The sequence below is a fragment of the Heliangelus exortis genome, chromosome 1 (assembly GCF_036169615.1).
Source record: "Heliangelus exortis chromosome 1, bHelExo1.hap1, whole genome shotgun sequence".
In the NCBI taxonomy this organism is placed as follows: Eukaryota; Metazoa; Chordata; class Aves; order Apodiformes; family Trochilidae; genus Heliangelus; species Heliangelus exortis.
Window position 1 is genome coordinate 107,890,726 of NC_092422.1, and position 21,548 is coordinate 107,912,273.

At 40.4% G+C, this 21,548-nt stretch overlaps 1 protein-coding gene across 7 annotated transcripts; it reads right to left on the reverse strand.

Annotated features, from left to right (window-relative positions):
* Positions 1 to 979: 979 nt before the first annotated feature.
* Positions 980 to 19,363, reverse strand: TAGLN3 (transgelin 3). Of its 7 annotated transcripts, XM_071757354.1 has the most exons (7): positions 17,087 to 17,160; positions 14,078 to 15,707; positions 12,302 to 12,766; positions 11,671 to 11,899; positions 10,661 to 10,835; positions 5,836 to 5,938; positions 980 to 1,530 (listed from the first exon to the last, which is right to left on the reverse strand). In XM_071757354.1, exons 4-7 carry the CDS (start codon positions 11,848 to 11,850, stop codon positions 1,389 to 1,391), a joined length of 600 nt encoding a protein of 199 aa, XP_071613455.1. In that variant the 5' UTR covers positions 11,851 to 11,899; positions 12,302 to 12,766; positions 14,078 to 15,707; positions 17,087 to 17,160; the 3' UTR covers positions 980 to 1,388. The 7 variants fall into 7 exon arrangements, with proteins under 7 accessions (XP_071613455.1, XP_071613454.1, XP_071613434.1 ...); XM_071757353.1 differs by lacking the exons at positions 12,302 to 12,766; positions 14,078 to 15,707; positions 17,087 to 17,160 and adding exons at positions 17,660 to 17,753; positions 19,243 to 19,363 and having other exon boundaries at positions 11,671 to 11,852; XM_071757333.1 differs by lacking the exons at positions 12,302 to 12,766; positions 14,078 to 15,707 and adding an exon at positions 17,660 to 18,007 and having other exon boundaries at positions 11,671 to 11,852; positions 17,087 to 17,222.
* Between the last annotated feature and the right edge of the window lie 2,185 nt (positions 19,364 to 21,548).

Sequence of the window (21,548 nt, forward strand, 5' to 3'; positions counted from 1 at the left end):
ATGAACTATCAGTGTGAGGCATTTTTACCAGTCGTTACAGCTGAGCAGATTATTTGAATTATGAGCATTTTTCAGGTCAGCAATACTCTAACAGTTTTGCTCTATTTTGTCCTATGCATTTAAAACACATCTTGTTTTGCAGCTACAGTATCAACCATCACAAGGTAAAGCCTGTTCTCTGCTCTCTCTGAAATACTGCCCTTTCATGGTGAAGAATTCCCTGAGTTTGGAGACTTGCTTGATGTTTACAAGGTCTGGCTGGGATGAAGTTACCCTTCTCCCCAGCAGACTGTAGGGTGCTGTGCTTTGGATTGGTGACTAAAGCAACATAGACAAACCACCAGCATGGTGCCTACTGCTAAACAGTGCCTGCTTTGTGTCAGGATCTTCTCCCTCATTCTGCCCCACAGCTGGGAGTGGGTAAGAAGCTGGGATGGATCACATCCAGACAACTGACCCCAGATGACCAGAGGGATATCCCATACATCAGGTGTCATGGTCAGCAAGTGATGACAAGTAACCATTATGCATGCTGGGGCCCTGCTTTCCAGGAAGGAGATAAATGTCTGACTAGCAATGGGAAGTACTGAATTAATTCCTTATTTTGCTTTGTTTTCACCCACAGCTTTTTTGCTTTTTCCCTGTTAAACTGATGCTAGCTCAATCTACAGGTTTGCTGGCTGCAGTGAACCCAGCACACTAGGTCAAGGGAAATCTGAGCTACATCGGATGGGACTACACAAATGAGACTCCATGGATAATACATCTTTTTTTTTTTTTCTTTTTAGGAAAATACATTAGTTGTTCCTTTAGACAAACACTAAAATGAACATGTAATGCAAACTCTAAACAACATAGCAAGGAATCAGTCTCTAGGTTAGAGACAGGGGGACCATTTGAAACACTTAACTCCCCAGCACTGTGCCATGGTGGCTGTTGGTTTTAGGTGATTTTACCTCTAAATAATGAGTCTAAGGCATGTCTTTAATTTGTCTTTATTCTTAGGTCAAACAATATCATCACTGAATTGAAGAACGAGGTTACTGGTTGAAATACAAGTGCCGTGTGAGACAAATATGGAAGATAACACTTTGCAAATAAATTAATACAGAATAATTGTCTTTGCATAGTTCAGAAGTGAAAAGGAGGAGGCAGCAGTGCACACGTGCTGTGAACTGACACATACCACCACAAAAACCCAAGTTCCTAGATGAACTCTTGCAGCTGCAAATAAAACAAACCAAACCAAAAATACTCCAAACCTTAAAGAGTACTAACTATTAGAAACCAGGCAGAAAAGGAACTAATGAGCATTTTTTTTTTGTTTACTTTTTTTTTTTTTTTCAACATCATGCTGCAGAAAGAGTGTTTTCTCTACAGAGATGCGTTTAGATAATCTGTCTTGGCATCCCATAGCCTGTCATACCCGACTGTGATGCTCCTTTGTTGCTGCCCATCTGAAGGCCTATTACATTCTGTCCCTGACGAAGCTGCTCCTCTGAAAATCCTCGTCGATTCTGCTGTGCTTTCCTGTCCAGATACAGACAAAAAAAAAGCAACATACACACATACCATCATTCTGTGTATGCCCAGAGGACCATGAAAAGCAATTTGATATTGGCTCATGGTAATAGACATGTGCCCTGTAATGCAATATTCCATTTATGCCATCCCATGGGCTGGACAGTTCTGGCTGAGCTAATTGCTTTCCTGCAGTCAGAAGTAATCATAGAATCATAGAATTGGCTGGGTTGGAAGGGACCTCAGAGATCGTCAAGTCCAACCCTTGATCCACTACCGCTGCAGTTACCAGACCATGGCACTGAGTGCCACATCCAGTCTCTTTTTAAATATCTCCAGGGATGGAGAATCCACCACTTCCCTGGGCAGCCCATTCCAATGCCTGATCACCCTCTCAGTAAAGAAATTCTTTCTAATATCCAACCTAATGCACTAGTCAAACCTACACCACTTCAGACTTTCACTGTACCACGCATTCCAGAACCCCAAGGAACTCCCCCAGCCACTGTGACAGGTAAAATATTTGTATAGTGCTTTCCATAATACACAAAATATGGTCAAATTGTGCTAAACACTATAGCTCTTAAAAGCAGTAATCCATGGTACATCCATGATCACTGAGACACTTACCTGTGCTGTAATACAGGTTGATATCCACCAACAGCAACAGTACAAATTGGTATCATTTAACTCGATGGAGTAAATAAAAGCTGAATGTACCCCAAGAAAAAAATGGGACAGAGAAATGTCTTGTTTGTTTTTGCAGAGCAGAATGGTTGCCTGCATGACAGGACAATTGCTCAGTTGCCATTTCCAAATCTCTCTCTTCTGAGCAATAGACTGTGCCCTTTGCACCTGTGTCTTCACTGTATGGCAGTCCTTTATCTTCTGTCAAAACACACTGACCACTTTTGTTCAGTGGTCCCGGGTCTCAAAAGCCCTTTGGATCAATGAATCTTTGTAGGAGTTTAAAAGGAGCCTCTTATCCTTCAGAAAAACACTGAGGGCCAAAGTGGCATTTAAGAAGCAGCAGAAAAGTCTGTACTCTGCTGCCTTGCTAGAAACTGTTTAGTTTATCCAAGACAGGGAAAACAAGTCATTTACAAGGGAAAAGGATCAGTCTGTGTCTACCAAATAAGCCATATGAATCAGCAGAGCCCCAGGCTGAGCCAGGCTTTCAATCAACTCGACTCTACTCCCACCCAGGTACAACCTTTCTCCCTGCTGTGTCTGTCTGTCCAGGGATCAGGTTTCCCTGCAATGTGGCATGGCATTACAATGCCCCTTCTCTCCCCACACACTAGATGAGAACCCTAGATTAGCTGCCTGCAGTGATTGAAAACCATCAGCACCATCCTCTCTGTGAAAGCACTTAAACTCTTTGCTAGGCTCAGGACATTGCAGGTGAAGAGCTCATGTGGGCATAAAAGCCCCAAAAAGCTGAAAAGAGAGAAGGACTCACAGGAAACCTGTACTACCTGTCATTTCTCAGAATGGCTCTCTGGTGTCACCATATGGACTAGTAAGAGGACTGACCAAAGCCCAACACAGGCTCTCAGATCTCACAGCTCCTAAGAGTTTTGGAGGGGGGCATGCAGAACTGTGGGTTCCTCAGGCAGCAGTCCCTCTCATTCCTGCTTAATTTCTTTTCCAGACTACTTACATGGATACTGAACTACTGCCGGGATCTCCACAAGAGATGTTTTTAAAACTACTCCTATTACCTAATTGAATCTCAAGTTCACTGTGTCTGCCTTTCTTTTAATTAAAATCCCAGGAACACGGTCTATTATTCTTTTCTCCTTCCTCCCAGAATTTTCAACTGTGTTGTGGAGTATTTCCAAAGAAAGTTGAAAAATAACTCTGAACAAGATTTTAAAAAGAGAGCTGTAAAGAAGAAATAAAAAGATAGACTAAAGGGAAGCCTAGATATGCTAATAAAAGTTGAGTTTGGATCTTGTGGTGTTACTTTTGCCATCATAAGCACCACATTTACTACATGATGGCCTTGCAGACAGCAATATATACTAACATTTTGCTTTTAGATTGGTGGAAATAGCCTTAGCTGGGACTGTAGAAAAAGAGGTGAGGGCAAGGATATTCCCCTCAATATCTCACACCAGGCCAAGTTCTCTTTGGCCTGTCTGCCATCACTTGGCATCACCCTTACTGCAGACTGTGCCCACTGGATCTGTTAAATTTTTGTGCCAGCTTTTCACCAGTGCTTGTCCATTCCAAACCACAACAGAACAAACAGCCACGGATCCAAGAACCTTGCTGGGGCATGCAAGGAGGAGAGAATCAGCCCTGGTGGAGCTGGTATCTGAGACACGGGCAGTGAAAAGTTAAAATGGCTTAGCTCAAGTGTGGGAGTATCTTAATCACTGTAGATCCCTGCATGTACTCTTATTTTCCATTTAATCTTGACTTCTTTCAGTTTAAGACAATTGAGAATCAGCCCGAAAGCCCTGATTTAGGACTAACACTGGGTGGCAGTGAGGGGGCTGGATATGCCTGAAGGGATGGGTAAAATACTCAGAAAGTAGCTCCTGATCAGTAATTTGTTATTTCCTTATAGAAAGAGCACCAGTTTTCCTTAAGGCAAGAGCTGTAAAATGGTATTTGATCAGCTGCAATAGATATGGATTGGCTACCCATGCAGTACAGGAAAGACAGACAGCTAGAGGAGAAGTGAGGTGATCACATCTTGATTTATGCCAATGAAAACTGTTCCCAACCACAATTAAGAGTCCAGATGAAAATTAATTTTTGCATGTAGGACTTTGTTTTCGTTACATAAAACAAATAAGCCTGTCTGGGTCGTAGTGATTTCATGTCTGGTTTATATTAAAGCATGTTACTGGATTTGAACCCAATTTTGAACCCAATTACATTCCATAAATACAAATCTATTTGTGCACTCTGTTAAGTTAATTTAAACCAATTTCCTATACAGAATTCTCAAGAGTTTCCACTTATTCATCTAAAACTTAAGTCTCCCTTTGCCTCAGCTAGACCAGCTCAAGGTTTAAGACAAACCAAGCAAAGTGTGCTTTACTTTTGCTGAGCCTCATCTACACATCCAAAAATTCAAGAAAACCAAATACAAGCAGCCAGCACTCTTTTCGTTAACATGCTGCATATATTTCAGTGTAAGAAATACTCTTAGATGGCAGAATATCATGTCAATAATATGCTTGTCCAGAGGCAAGAGGGCTAACTGGAAGGATTTCCTTTTCTTCCTGTCCTTGCTTCTCAGCCTCTGTAGCCAAAACAAATGGACTTTTACAGCAAATGGAGAGCTTGCCAAGACAGAGAATTCTTCACAGACAAGTGGTACTCCGAAGAAAAAAGATTACTAGGAAGTGAAACAATTTTTGCTTTGATGAAAAATAGAAAGAGACTTTATGCCTTTTCTTTGCTCAGTAAAGGGGTCACTTTTTGTTTGCAGACAGCCATGGCAGCCTTGTCTTCATTACTCTTTCTGTCTGCTATCTGAGGCAAAAGCACACTTCTCCTGCCAGCTGCTCTTAGGACACACATATCTACATGGCTGCTGCCACTTTCAATCCCTTTCCTTCATAAACAGATACAGAGAATTACCTGAAGCTGCTAAATAGATGAATGCCAGGAAAACTGGTGGCTGAACTTCCTAAGTATTGTTGTTCTTCTAGGGAGTGAGTCAGGGATGATTTCAGTGGACAAGATTATGTCTTTAGTGACCTGCGCTGGACCCCTCCATAGGAGGATGGACACACTACAGAGATGCCTGGAGCAGCATGCTGCACCCCACCCTGGGCACACTACCAAACCCCAGACACCCAGTGGGGTCCCCAGGCATGCACAGACACATACACAGTGTGTAAAAGTCTTGCTCAAAAGAGGCACCTTCAGGATGAAAACTGGAGCCAGAGGCAATGTGCTTCTCTGTCCTGCTACCTGTATTGCTGTCCCAGCTTAGGGCAGGAAGGACACAAAAGGTGGTGTGATGAAGCTACATTGGAAGAGGCTGCACTACACAGCTCCCACAAGGCTCCTCCCCAGCAGCCCTGGTGTAACTTTAGGCCCACAAGACAGTGTAAGATGTGGGCCTAGCAGTGATGCTGATAAAATTGGGAACCAATGAAGGGTAGAAAATCTTGCTGACTGGTAGGGTCTTTGCTAACCTCTCCCCAAAAAAATAAACTTCTCCATTACAAAGTAACTTTGGAAAGATTCTTCCCTTCCCCAGTACATTTCCTTAAGGCCTAAGGCAGATGGTATGATCAGCTTCCTGGGGAAGACAGCTCTGTGCAGCTGTGCTTTGGACTTTACCTGTGAAACCAGGATGGATCCCCCTTGTAGCAGCCATCATCCTTGGTGACTGCCAAACTGCCCAGAGCCATTAATGTTCTCTGCACCGCTGCCATGTCCTTTCCTAGAAAGACAGACAGTGAATTTAATAAAAGAAATCTTTGCATTAAAAATATCTTGGCACGCTAATGAGCAGTCTTATCCAATCTATTAAATAACTCCCACAGTTCCCCTAAAAAGGTGCATTAATAGCATTATAGATCCTATTTTACCATTGCTGAAATGGAGGTTCTGACATGCAAGAGTTTAATAAAAGTCATAAAAGGGGCAGTGCTAAAGAGAAAATTAACAATTCAGACATTCCTAGGTTTCCAGGCCTCTGGATATTTTAACGCCTTCCCCCATACTATTTTAAATCCTTCTAGATAATACTTTTGGGCAAATTTTTCTCCTAAGAAGAAATCACTTTAGTGTATGAAGAGCAGACTCAGTAAAACGGGGCTGAAAAAGAAGAGTGTGTTAAACAACAGTGCTGTTTCTCATTTTTTTCACCAGTAAACTGGCAAGACTGACACTAACATTTAACTCTTGGCAATTCCAGCTAGTCCCAGTGCTAAGGGAGCTCACAGCTCTCCTGGAGATCTCCTGTGCAGGTAACTTATCTCAGTTCTTCCCAATTTAACCATCAGATCACCTACCAGATCCTTCCTACTGGCTTCCCCTCTCAGGCTGCCAAAAATCAATGCTCTGCAGCTTCACACCTTCAGGTCCTGCCATCAAGGCCACTATTCTTCCACCTCCCCACTATGTTATGTCTCTTCATTTCTTACTTCAAAAAGTCAAGGCTCTTCTAATCTTTAGCCAAGTAAAAGTTACATATCTGGTCATAACTAGTTCTTTAGGTTCTCTCTTTAAAAAGGAGTGAGAGAAAAGCTGCTCAGGGGATGATTTATCCCATCTGTATTGCAAAGGATGTAATTGCCTGTCAGTTGGTTAGAGACACACTTTCACTTAGCTGAAAATTCATTAGGGATCCAAGAGGGCACCTTTTTTTGGTCAACAACAAAATGCATCATTCCTCCAGTGAATTAAGAAACAAACAAACAAACAAATGAAAACACACCACAAAAAAAAAAAAAAAAAAAAAAAAAAAAAAAAAACCAAAAAACCAAACACAAAAACTCCAACCCTTTCCCCAAACAAAACAAAACAAAAAAAGAGAGATAGATTTTTTTTTTAATTTTTTAAAATTATAACTGTTCCTTTTTTGTTGGTTCTTCCCCCGTGCTTTGTCACTTGGTGTAAAAAGAGCGGGGAACATTAAGACATCAGTTAGACAGATTCTAGCTCATTACCCAATCCAGACATGTTAACTTTTGGAAAAGTTTCTTGCAAAAATGAGCTGCAGCATAGATTTCCAATTGTGTGAGGTGGTAAATTGTTGAAAATCTGTCTTTTGCCTCTCCCTCCTTCTGACATCCTTCCATAACTATTTCTATGACTCCTCTCCCTTTCTCTCTGTTCCAGTTCTTTCTTTTTGCTAAAATATTTTGTCCAGTTAACAAATCTGATTTTGACTGTGAGTTCTTCACATGAGAAAATAAGCAGTTCATAAAAACATGAAATACTAGAGAGATGATGATGATAACAGATTCCAGAAATACCTCCAGTGGGACAGTATTAATGAAAACCACTGTAGGACCAGCTGGAGTGTAGAGGGAAGTGAGAGTTGCACATTCTGTGGTTATGCTGTGCATCACCTTGATTATAGGAAGCTTCAGCTCAGGGCTTTGATTCACACAAATCTGCAGGTCTAACACACTGGCTGAGGTGAGGAAAACACTCTGCAGCCACAAACACCTAGCAGCTTCCAACAGTGGCTGTCACACAGCCTAATAAAATTTGCAGCAATCCTATCTGCAGGGGACCGTTTGCTCGGAAAATGAATTGCCAACCATCCGGAATCCTCACTTCACTGTATTTGTCAAGACAACCTGGATCAGACTGGATCTTTGCTTAGGAGGGCAGCTGAAGAGCCAACACCCCACACAGGAGGGTAGCAGGCACACAGGGAAGTGCATGAGGCAGCAGATGTACCATATGCTGCGACAGATGCCACCTACCACGTCCTTGGGATGCCTCCCATATAACAAGGGGTGCGGTGACTGGGATGAAGAGGGATGTTCAGGAGGATTTAAAAGTGAATGGGCTGAATAAACACGGCAAGCCCAGGAAAAAAAAAAAAAAAAAAGGAAAAGAAACAAAAGATGGGTAGCAAAATATGATCATGGGCCTCTCAGAGCCATCTGGCAGCGTCCTCCCCCCCCCTCCCCACGCTCTGCCCTCAGCTCTGCTTTATTTATCAGTGGAGAGTGGGAGACGCTGTGGGGGGAAAACAGACCAAGTGGGAGCCGAGTGCCATCTGCCAAAACAAAGGCAAGGATGTAGACCTGCTTCTCAGAGCCTCCTTGCTGCATATGAGAGGGACTGCAGGTGAGGGAAAACCCCAAACCCTTTGTGGTCTTGTGACATTCATCCTCTTCCAACAAAGGACATAAGGGACTCAGTGGTCAGCACAAAAATGGCTGCAAAAAGCTTTACGTGCCCACTGAGAAAGTTGCCTAATACTGCAGCCACCTGACAGCAGGGCTAACAGCACTCCCTGAAGCCAGGCTTGACTCTGGCATTGCAGTAAATTGCAGTCAGTGCCTTCCTTTGGCTCCAGTACTTGTTCACTGAGAGCCACGTGGGCTCTCTGCACAGCCCTCAGCCTCCCAGAATCATGCTGCAGGGACCCACGTGGGGTCCCTGCATCTTCAGTGTCCTCTGCAGTGTGCTTCAAATAGCACAGCCTTCTAGAGGATGGGGCAGTGCCCCTACAAGGATGAAGGGACCTCTGATCACTTGTTATAGGTTAGCCTTTCTCTTTGGGGGAAACCTGGCTGGGGAAGGTTCAAGCCCAAAGATGGGGAATTGCTGTGCACAGTATTCCTGAAATGGTTTTTTTTGCAAAGGTTAAAGAAGTATGCAGATGTACAGCTGCCTCTTGCCTGCCTGGAAGTATACATTTATATATATGTATATATACTCAAGGATGTATCTGTAGAAAACACTGCACATAATATCTTTGGTGTGGATTAGGGAAAGCTGCTGAGCACAGAACATTTGTATAAGAAAGGACTAAAAAAAGAGGTGATACTTCTCCCAGACCAAGAAGATGACGGAAAATGCAGCAGATGGACTGGGTGAATTTGAAACGGCCAACAGCAGATTGCATCCTAAAACATCTTTGTTAATCAGTACTAAGAACTTCAAAGCAAAAGCTCTCAGAAAACAATCAGTGCCAGAGAAAAGCTGTATTTTTCTTTCCCTAGAAACATACATGGAGATGTCCTCTCTTTCTAAAGAGGTTATGGCGTGAAGTGTAGCAGTGCAGTAATTATGAAACAGTGAAAAAGAGGTTGCCCTTTCTGTCCAGCTAATGTATCCAGGTTCAGACTATTCAGCCCTGAAGCAACACAGATGCTAGAGGTCAGAATTAAGGTTAGACACAAAAAGCTTGCTGTGATTCACTGCTGAAGAGACACACTGTGTCAGCTTAGAACTGAAATGAGATGCAGGAGGGATGAAAAGGGGGTGGGAAAACAAGGAGACACATTAATTTTGGGAAGTCCTAAAGTAACAGTGGAGAAGTCTTCTATGTCTCCCTCCAAGGCTGTGAGATGTGTTTTGACTTCCTGTCCTCTAGAAGTCACTAGTTCTTTTCCTTAACAACTGTTCAGAAAAGATGATGAGTGAAAAGAAATGTGGAGAAAGCCACCATCATTAGGAGCTTTTTGTCTTCAAAGCAAGTCCTTTTCATGGTAAGGATAAATGTACCATACTTTGATTTGCATGGTGAAACCATGATGAGATGCAAAAGACTGCAAAGAACAGCATCTGAAATGAGCTATTATCATCCCCTACAAGTCAGATGGAGCTTCTCTTTCAATAGTCTGCCGTGTTGAGGGGCAGGGAGGGTGTTACACCAGGGAAGCAGAAATCCCTTAACTGAAGACATTTAAAGGTAGACTGGATTAAAGACTAACTACTGAACTGGAAGAAATAATCCTGTCCTTGTACCCAAAGGTAGGATTTGCCAAGTAAATCTGTCACCCTGAGAATATTACAGTTCCCAGTAACTCCAGCTGTCAGTACATCCTTCCCTTCTAACCTATCCACAAAGAGGTTCCAAGTGTTTAATCCCTCAAACTGTTCCTCAGATGAGTCCTCCCACATATCCCAGCAGCCTGTGAAAATGCCATAGTGACCTCTCTAAAAAGGTTGTATTCTCAGAGAAAGATGTTCAGCTAACATGGTGTTAGCAGTAAGTTCTGCTTTTTGCTAGTCATAAATGAGCCCTCATAAAAGTTCCACAGAGGCATATTTGCTCCTGGGAATGCCTTTTATAGCTCGAATTTAAGCTTTACTTATAATTTGAAAACTGCAATAAAACCCTGCAAGCAGAAAAAAAATATATGGTTTTCCATATTTGCTATTAGAAGCTATTTACTTGGAAATAATTAGCATAAAGAACATATGTTTTATTAGGTCTGTAGATTTCTATCAGAATGATGGGGTTTTGGATAACACATGAGCTTGGTAAGGCTCCTTTATGCCCTCGGGGCAATATAAATCCCTCAGAGGAGATAATGCAGCACTGGAAGAACATTATAATGAGGTAAGGCAAAGAGTAACAAAAGATAATTACATTAGAGAGTATGCCTTAAACAAAACGCACCATTACAACACATCAAAGAAAAGTAAAATGAAGACTGTAAACTGACTTCCAGTTTATTACTTTTACCTTCCCATAAATCCACTGTCTGGAAAATATCTGTTGTTCTTACTCCGTAGATTTCAGCAGCTTTTAAGAACTGTGAAATTTGTTCCATCTGCTTGAAAGCCATTTTTGATTCCGAGATCTTTGCAATGGGCTCATTTCCCTTTGGATGTAAACTGTTTATTAACTTGCATAACAGCTGAGAGACAAATATAGAAACAAAATGAGAAAACAGTCATCAAACTAGGAGGCAATTTCTGAAGATGAAGTGATGCTGCAGAATGCTTTTGACCTGGCCAGTTTCTGTCAGGGACATAATTTCTTCAAATAAAAACAAAGAAGTGAATCAATAATTACCAAAGTATATTAGAAAGGAAATAAAGCTTTCATTAACTGATGTCAATAGCCTGGCCATATAAATCCTAATCTGCTAGGAAGAACAAAGCAATCACTGGTAAAGGTTATATAACAACTGACAGAGAAGAAACCACATGTCCGAGCCAAAAAAATAAGCAATGTCAATTGAAATATTGTTGAAGCCACTTTGGCTGAGATTCAATGATTAGCATATTCTTACAGCCCACTGCAAACAGCAGCATCTGCCTGTTGTTCAATGGAACACAATGTTTTAGCTACAGAATTATTCCCAAGAAGAAAACACATAATTCAGTCCTTCAGATTTCCTGCATCTCTTCCCTTATCCCCATCAACACTGACGATTTCATAAAGAGAAAAGTATACAGCTGATTTTAAAACAGATCTCATCTAACTGTATGAGAAAAGGTGCTGGGGGAATGAGTCATACTCATATATAATGTGCATGACTCATAGGAATCATAAGTACTGTGCTAATCACAGTGCACTAGCAGAATAATTATCTTCTGATATTAAGATTCCTGGTCAAAAGAAAATAAATCAGATGCTAAGATAGATATCCATGCACTGGCCACAAGCTATTTGCAATTTAGTTAAATGCAGACAGAAAATAAAGACACTGTGCATATAAATCCATGCAAGCATATAACTAGACTTACCGTTCCATCCATCAACCAGGTCTGAAAATGTTGCCTTCCAGGTGGAGGGTGCTCTATCTGTTCTCCACATTGTACAATAATCCAGTTCACCAGCCTAGACTCTAATTCTGGGTCATATTTCTGTTCAATCTTTTCCTGAACTTCTCGGCTTAAGCCATAGCTTGGTCCTCTGTTAGCCATCTCTGGAACCAAAGCAGAACTTACTTAGTGGTCGAGTCCTGATCTGCAGCTTTGAAGTACGGACCAGAAAATTAAAGAATAAAAGAGAAGAGTGAGCAGCTTGCCCTATATGTTCGACAGTGGAGCAGATGTTCATCAACACTGAAAGTAACTGTATGGCATCGGTTATAGCTGTTCTACAGAACAGGGGAGGGATCAACCAGGGAATATCCTTTTCCAAAAGCACAAATCAGCCACCACCGTTTTATAAAAAGAAGGAAAAAAACAGACACCCCCTGCCCAACCACAAAAAAAAAAAAAACAAAACCAAAACCAAAAAGAAACAAACCCAAGATTTTAAACAGAGCAGGTTTTAAAGAGAGGCTTCTGCTATGTTTACAGAGAATACAATAGGGTTCTCAGGTCAGTGTTAAAGCTGCCTGAAAATCCAAAGCATTTTAAAATTGCCTACCTAATGCTTGCTAGTAAGAAGAAGGTTGTACATGGGAGCTCAAACAATCCAATTAAAGATGCAGTCAGGGTCTTTCTCAGCAGAGATGCAGGGATGAATATCCAGAGATCAGCAAACTGAAAAGCGTTGATGGATTTAAGAGACGAAGGCTGCCACAATGCCCTGCTGCTGCTGCAGCATCGTGGTTTGAAGAGCAGTGTATTGATTTGATTTTCCTCACATATGAGGAGGGTCAAAGCAGGGGCGTTGCTAAGAGCCATTAAAGAGGCCTGCCTACTCAGTCACAGCCTGGGGATCCTGTTTATCTCTCCCATCTGCAGTCTGTTTTCATGCCTGTTTCCTCAGCCTTGCGCTGTTCATCCTACAGGCTCAGTTTTACTCCACCTAGGCTGCATCACCCCAAACTGCACCAGCATCCCAGTGCCTGAGAGCTAGAAATACAGAGGGATTTCACTGGACTTCACTCTGTTAAACAAAGGTAACAGAAATCATTACACATCACATTTAATTTTTATAACGAAACAGAAGCAAAGCCTTCTTCTCTCTGTTCAGCATCATTATGCTAACAGGCTTAGAATGTGAAAACTGATTTCTTTTCCCTGTTCAAGTGATGACAAAAAGTTTCAACAAGGGGACAACAGGATGAAAAGTCAAGGAATAAAAGGCAGGCAGTAGAATATTACTATCACTTTATCAGTATTACATATTCAACTATCAAATAGTGCAATAGCATCTTAAGAAAACAAGTTGAACCGATAAAAACAAAGGGGAAATCACCAAAAACTAGCAAATGTACTATAAAGCACAAGGATTGTATTTTCTGCTGGTATGAGTCAGCATACCTCCAGTGACAGCAAGGAAGCTATGCCCATGTAAGGTAGCCTAAATTCTGTTTATACCACTGCAGAGGTGGGAGGAGGGAAGACGAGGAAAGATGAGACTTTTCTTCTTCTGTGATATATGAAAATTTATCCTTTATTAAATAAAATAATTTTGCTTCTCTTTGAGTTGCAACACACTTTGTCAAATGTCTTCCATCCATGCTGCATTATCCACCCTGCTATGAATTAATTTTCTTTTGGCAAATGATTCATGTTCAGCTTAATATGAAAGGAGGTTGATAAGCCTGAGGTGGATTCACAAACAGCTTTGCCAACAAAACTCCTTCTGATGTATTTAAAAAAAAACAAACAAAAAAACAGCTTGCATACCTATCTCACAATGGCCTCTTCATCTATTACTTTCTTATTTTAACACAGTGAATTCTCAGATTTAAACTGCTTTGGATGCTGCTGGGCTTGAGCAGACTCAAGAGATGAAAAATTTAATAGACGACCTAATTCATTGTTGTTCTCCACAGGCATTTCATCTAGTGCTTTCTCTTCCCTGCACTGGTAGTTTTAAAACCCCATGAAATATTTGATTACATAACTCAGAGCATGCTACGTGACAGGGCCACCACTTGAGCACTTTCCAGCCCAGTGAACACACTGTTGAAGGCACAGCAAATGCTCAGGAACCAAGACTGGAGAGATCAGAAAAGGAATAAACTACAGCTGAAACAGTAAAAGGCCGTGCATGTGTTTAATGTCCTTTCCACTAAAGCAACCCTTAAGGAACATTTTTTTGGCCAGTCCCACAAAGCAGCAGCAGCTTTGTTATCTTTTTACATTCTTCTGCTTAGAAGGAGGGAGCTACCTAGGTTGCTTGGCTGCTTCTGGTCACACCAGGGTGCTCAGCATTCACTGGCAATGGGGTTTCATGAAAGCCACCTACCTTTGCATCAGCCACTGATCCCTGTTTCCTACTTGGGAGCAGGCAAGGGTGAAACAGCTTTCCTAAGCTGCAGAGCAGAGGTCTCCCCCTTCACAGATGCTGGATATACAACCTGTTCTCCAGGGACCATTCCATACTGGGAAAGCTGAAAAGCAAGCTTTTCATCCATCGCCATCAATTTTTAATAAGTCTTTGAAAACCAGGAAAGCTGCAGAGGACTGGAAAAATGCCAGCCTTCCACCAACATTTTCCAAGTAGCAGTAATCAAATTATAAGCCTGCTTCTGTGCCATCAGCCCTGGGAAAAAACAAATGGAATGAATTTATGTTAAAGCAACAGTCTTGATGAAATGGCTACTGCACTTAACTTTGATTAGGAAACCGAATTTGTATCTGAAACAACATGACACAGTAAGGACACTAAAGCTGGCTAACTAGTAGGTCCTATAATATGTCTGTAACTCTGTGAATATAACTGTAATTATTAATTATTGTGTATATTTTTATTCAATTTGTTTGTGTTCCCAAGCCTGAACTATTTGGTATGCCATCAGGAGTCACAAAAAATCCCAGACTCCTAAGATCTCAGCTTATGCAACTATGATGAGTAAACAACAAAGATAAAGAAAACTGCTTGAAAGCAATCTACCTGGAAGCAGGCAAAAATGTTTCATTGCAGCAGAAGTCTAGGCATCACCAGAAAAGTGCTTTTCAGAATGTAGCACTCTGTCTTGTGTATAAGTAGATATTTTTAAAAAAATGCAAAAGGGTGATGGAAGATAAACAGGTGGGCACACATGCTGGGTAAAGGACTGTGACCAAAGGACTTGGCTGAATAAAATACAGGAGATGCAAAAGTAATGGGAATATTATATGGAGTTCTGACAACTGCTCTCCAGAAAACGTGGTGAAAATGAAGTAAAATCAAATAGACTTCCCAGTACTGAAGAGGACTGAAACATGAAGTCTTTACAGTAGTCATTTCAGAAGGATTACCTGTTTAGCTCATCAAAACCAGAAGTGAAGAAATGGCAAGCACATGTGGCTACAAAGCAGAGAAGACCACAAGGAAACAGAGTTCCTTTTGTTGGACAAGGGCATATAGGAGCCTGACTGCCAGAAATCTGATGAGGAAGGGTTGAGTTTTTAGCAGCAAAGGTACTACCATTAGAACACTTCACCTAACTGCTTCCAGTGGACTTTCTCCTCTTTATTTTCCTTGGTAATGCAAGGCTGGAACTTATGACTAAAAACAGAGCTGAAACTTCAATACTTGAAGTAAGAGTTCGTGCCTGTAAGCAATATTGCTTATCTTATGCTTTTGGATGATCAGTATTACCCTATAAATTTAAAACTTTGTAAATTTATAAACAAATGCTGCCAACAACAACAAAACTGACATTAATTTGCTCACTACCCTCTTTAGATCCAGGGTAACTCAATAGTTTTCAATGCCTTCCTGCTGGAACACAGAGGGAAAAGTAAAACTTACCATGTCTCAGAACAACCCTTAGCCTTTGCTAGATTTGCTGTTTGGCAATTCACTCCTTAGGAGGAGCTTGGAATTTCAGCCCTCCCAAAGCCCTTTCTCTCAAAGTATGCTGGGTCAATTCCCATCAGACAAAGCTATCCTGCAATTGTAACAACTGGGGAGTACAGGCTCCATTTCCCAGGCCTGCTACTATAATAGACCATTCATAAACAAGTTTAAAAAAAAAAAAAAAAAAATTGGGGAAATTTTCCAAAGCTGTAAAACAGCTTAAAACACCTCCCTTCACAAGGAAGCTTATGAAGGGCTGCTGGAAAATGCTCCCTGCATATACACCTATGTCATGATGTCAGGTCTTCTATCATTGCAGAGAGGATGCTAAGGTTCAATACAAGCTCAGTTCATGTACAGGGTCTTTTCCAGGGAGCTGCAAGTGCTCAGCAGACCCTTGGTTTTATTCATGGCCCTGCTTTGTCATCATACATCTGCAGATGTTCTACCCAAGAGAACTAGTCAGACAAGGTTAAAAAGGAGATACTGGAACATTGCCATTTTTTTAACTATGCAAGCCAAGTGGCAGGGATATCTGAACTGGGGAACAACATTAAGTTTAAAAACCCTAACTTGCCCATTATTTTGAAATCTAAAATCTAAAGAGCTCTGGAGACAAGAAAGTACCAGCTTAAACAACCATTTTCTCTTTCACTTGCAAAAGGAATTATTTGCCTGCTCTGTTAAGCCTCAAGCAAATACAAGGTTTGAAAACCTCAAATTTGAGATTAAAAGCAAAGTAATTCAGGAGGGAAGAAGCTTCCCATGTGTGGCATAGAACAGGATGCACTGACACTCTGGTCTCCAGAAAGAGGCAACTCCTAAGGCTGCCATGACCAGAAGTGTTTCTGGAATTCTTAAGTCGCTGACCACCTTCCAGGCAGCTTTCCAGCAGGAACAGTTACCACTGGAAAACAACTCCTGGGGATATAATTCTCACCATTCCCGATATTTAAGATGACCCTGGAGGTAAACTGCACATTTTAATTCTCAAGATCTTTTAAGTCTTGTGCTGGATTGACAGACTCCTTGAAAGAAAACCAACACGTCTCATCATATGAATTTTTTATCTGTCCCTTACAAAAACTGAGAACTACCTTGGCTTGAAAATTACCCACTGCAATAGACATTTACCAGAAGAACAAAAATGAAGCAGCATCTTTACTTCACTGAAATATAGGTCAAAACAAACAGCAAGATCTAAGCTCATAACTAAATGCTTCATATGATTGGGATTTAGCTTTGCTGTGGGGGACTTTTTCAAGGGTTGCTATCCTAAGGATTATCACACTCTGGCATGCTCTCTGCCAGCAAGCTGTATTCAATACGGAAGCAAAGAGAAAGATTCTTGTAAGGCCCAGACCTGATGCCAGGCAGCCCGTGTCCTTCAGGGATTACTTTTCCAGGACCAAAGGCTGGACAGGCCATTAACAGCACTCCAAAGTTTAAGTGTGCTACTGTTCAGCATACCTTTGCCACAGCTATGAGCACCTGTTCCCACCCTGACAGGCAGCAGTGACCTTCTCATGTTGCCACGTGGGAGGCGAGCGGACAGCATGGTGCAGGTCAGAAGGCCCAAAAAGAACACATCCTTTCACGTGCTACCCTGAAACCATTTTAAATTTGTGTTTCAGAACCAAGTGACTGGAAGTTTCAGCAGCTGTCATTTGCTTTTCATTCCAAATATAAATGCGGAGTTAACCAAAGCTCCTTGCCAAACACCAATCAAGACACTCCAGCAGGCTGAGAACATGTCTGTTCCTCATCCATGAGCAGATCACAAGCTACAATTTCTGCATCATTTGGAGGAGGCCCACTTCTCTTTAATGAAACAGAACCATTGGACTATATAAAATACGTATGCAGGACTTGGAAGAGAAACACAAGGTCAAGCCTGCAATCAGACTGCAATAGGTCCTATAATTCAGATTTGCACATAATATTGCCAGGACTGTAAATAACATTCTTCTAATCTAGGCAAACACGTATTTAAGAGAGATAAGGTCCTACAGTCACAAGTAAATCTGACTAGTGGAAACTGACCTATAAGCAGTAAATCTGTGAGCAGTCTATTTTTGTCCTTCATCTCTGTCTCTTCTTCCCAACCATTTCAATAATCGCTCCCTGTAGAAAACACCTGCCAGGAGAAAAGCAACATGCATAGGGGCTTTCAATCCATGTATGGCAAACTGCCTGATATGACACAGAATGGCTGAGTTCCCTCTGTCCTTCCCATCCCTGCTGAGTTTGAAAACAAGGTTGAAGAGCAAGGGCATGCAGAAATTTTCTGTATTTCTGTATGTATTCCTTATACAGTTGTTGAATTTTCTGCAGACTCCAGTGAAAGTCTACATTATCACACACCTGACTGTACAGCAGTTTATAGCAGAGTGTGCTGATCTTATAGAAAGGTAAAACACATAAACCTCTTCTATTCCCAGGGAAGCCTTTACCTTTAACATAATTTTTTAACACTTAAAAAAAAATAATCTGAAAAGTGAAGTAGGCTTCTCTTTATTAGCACAACTGAGTGAATTAAAAAATGAGGAAGCTTACATCTCATTATTCCCCAGGACACAATTTTCCCTCCTACTTTTTCATTGTTGTTTTTTTTTTTTCTCCCTCCAAGGAGGGGATAGGGGCCAATAAGAAAAGACAAGCACAGTCCTGAGGTACAGACTCTGATCAAGGCACTGGTTCAGAAAATGTTAACTCTGTATTGCAGTACATCTTAAGCATTGAAATCAGTTGAGCAGCTGCCAACACATAGCTGAATGAAAGTTTCTCTCTTAGCACATTTTAATTTGATATGAAAAGTATGGTACCATAAATCTCTTAGCCCCACTGAGTAACAGCATGTCCAAGATACCATGTAATCAAAATTAACATAAAAATGAAACAACAGGAGGCAGTTCTTCTAAGGTCTATCCAGCTAGAGCTTTTTTTTGAACACTGCTTTGTTTGCATTTAGTGTTGATGCAAGAGAAATGAAGTTAGTTAAACTGAAACTACATGAAACACTTAATCCCATTTAAACAAAAAACAACCAACAACAAAACAAACCCAAAAACCCAAAAAACCCAACCAACAAAAAAAACCCAACCCCAAGAACAGATGAACCACTACAAAGCCAAACAACATAAGAGACAGAACAAGTAAAATACCAAAGATAAAAGTACAAGTATATAAAACTGCAGTAGTACAGCTCAATATACATAGAATAAGAGCACTTACTTATTAGGAAATTAGTTGAATAAGCTTTAGACTCTTTCAATACATACTGGTCTACTGAAGTTTAAACTCAAATACAGGAAAGTATGCACCATCACTTTGTTTTTTAAGAAGGCAAATGGGTTGTTTCACAAGTTAAGTCTCAAATAGAGTTATTTTGCAAGAGTTCTGAAACTAACATGTTGGTAAGGTCTAGGAACAGCTGAGGTCAGCTGGTCATGCTTCTGTTTCTTTTTAATGAAATCTATCACCTAGTCCTTTCATATTATATGCTAATAAAGCTTTCTGCCTAGCTATAAAAGCTTTTTGTTATTTTCTCATGAAACCTGAATGATTATAGTAACTCCATAGAATTTAATGCTGTGTAGTTTAAGCATTACATATAAAACAAATACCCGAAGGTGCTTATTCAACTGGTATTTTTTGATCAAAATCATCAACACAAGCAGCTGAACTGCTTGGTTAGGGGCCAAAGCTTCCTTGTACTATGACAGCAGTGTCAGCCTTACCATGTCCATACTACACTTGGTGGCAGAGGTTATTTTCAGACCTGCCAGAAGAGAAAGACAATGAGAATGCTAACAACTTAAGCTAAGAGAGCTTGATTTGCACAAAATGATCAGTGTCTTACTCTTTCAAATTTATGAACTCTTATTTTGTGCTGCCTGGGGGGGTTTGCTTTTTTCTGAGTATTTTAATTTACAATTAAACCAAGCTCAGAGTTGAAGAAATCTATGTCATATATTCACAAAACATACTTCGGCAGCAAATTTTAACATCATAAGTAAAGAACATAAGAATTCATTACAAGGGATTTTAAAAATCTGCATCATGCAGAGCTTTCCAAATGTGCAATACTCTATTTAATACAGGATTTATACAGAAGAATCAAACAGTTGTTTTTAATCATGATTAATGAAAAAATATCACTACCTAGACATTTATTGCCAAGAAAGAAAAAAGAAAAAAAAGAAGAGATGCCTCAGGCATTAACTCAGGTAACAAAACAGAGTACTGAATCACCATGACTCCATAATATCTGAATATCTCATTACTCAAGATTGTCAAAACTCCCCAATAAGTCACGAGCTAGTCATGGGTATGATGTAAATCTCCCTGGTTATCATCTATCCCTTCTTTCAGGCATTTGAATGTGCCATGTTGATAGCAATCAAAATGCTGGTAACTTCCAGCACACACAAAGTGAAAATGCCAGGCTTGGAAAGAGAAACAAGTATCAGTAGAACTCCTATAGCAAAGCTACAGGAAAATGTCTGTATAAGGTCTACCTCAGAGCCACCCCTCCATACTTAAGGAATATAAGCTGAACTTAGAAAACAGTAAGTGAACACAGAGAGAAGGGCACTAGCATTCATTGAATCTCAAAACTCTATCAGGAATACTGTCTCTGTGAAGAAACTATCATCTCTGCTTCTGCATTTATGTTGTATGTCATAAATTTTGGGTGTACCTGTAATGCAAATGCTACCACTAATCTCCATTCAGCAAGCAGAGAAGAAAAACAGAGAACTACAAAACAAGTGGCATGCAGAAAACAAAAAAAAAAACCCTCTCCCTAGGATTAAGTTTCAGCAATCTTGTGAACAACTGATGCTATAGTCCTGCATCCCCAGAACTGTTTCAACCTTGTTATGCTGCATTCTCCCACCTAATGTTGTTACAGCAGAATAATGGGGTTGGGGGGGGGGGGGGGGGGGGGAAACAAAACACCAAAAAAACCCCACCACCAAACAAATCTGAAAACAGATTTCCTCCTCTTTACGTTTGCTTTCAGCTATCTTGCTCTAAGGCACTGTAACAAAAAGGCAATACTTATTTCAAAAAGTGAAGGTGAAGGTTTGAATGAATGCAATGTAACACTTTCAAGACAAATACACAGCTACAGTTGGTACAGACATTAAAAGACTTTTCCCTGTCTGAACTACTACAGTTATTGAATGCTTATAGGCAAAGCTCCCAATTTAAAAAAAATAGCTTGGAACTTTTCAGTTATTTTAGTATGTGTGACCAAAATGTACATCTATCTTAACTGGTAAATTTGGGCCTTAGAAATTAATTACTGCAGTCCACTTTTTTCAAACTTTGTCTCACTAAGAGACAAAGAAATCTAAAGTTGTGACAAAAGTAGATTAAGAAAAAACTCTCATAGGCAAGCTAAAGCAGGCAGTTTTGAAGTAATTAATTATGATATGACTGTATTTTTAAAATAAAAAAAATATATCTTTTTCAGGTTTTATTAAATCCAAGTCACATTAAGACATAAGAGGACAACTACATAACAGTACATGATGATGAACACAACTCAACCTTCAGAAATGAAGTGGTTAAGCAATTTGCATAAATTAACTAAATAAAGTTTTCTCAGGAGTAAAACATGTTCAGTACAAGTTTAAGAAAATAGCACATTGCATTTTTGTACAGAAAAAAAGTTTACTCCCTTTAGAAATACTTGGAAAAAAGATTTCATGGGATGCTGTAATTCCTCAAACAAGTATCCTGAGACTGATAACTGAACTGGGGAATTGGTACATTTGAATTAGAAGATTCGCATCTAAACTAGAATCTGCTTTTTTAATCTCAATACCAGAATTCAAATTTTTTTGTCACAGATTTCCTGGTTTTTGTATTGAAGCCTAAACAAAACTGTACTTCACAGGAGCTCATCTGAAATTTAGGGTTT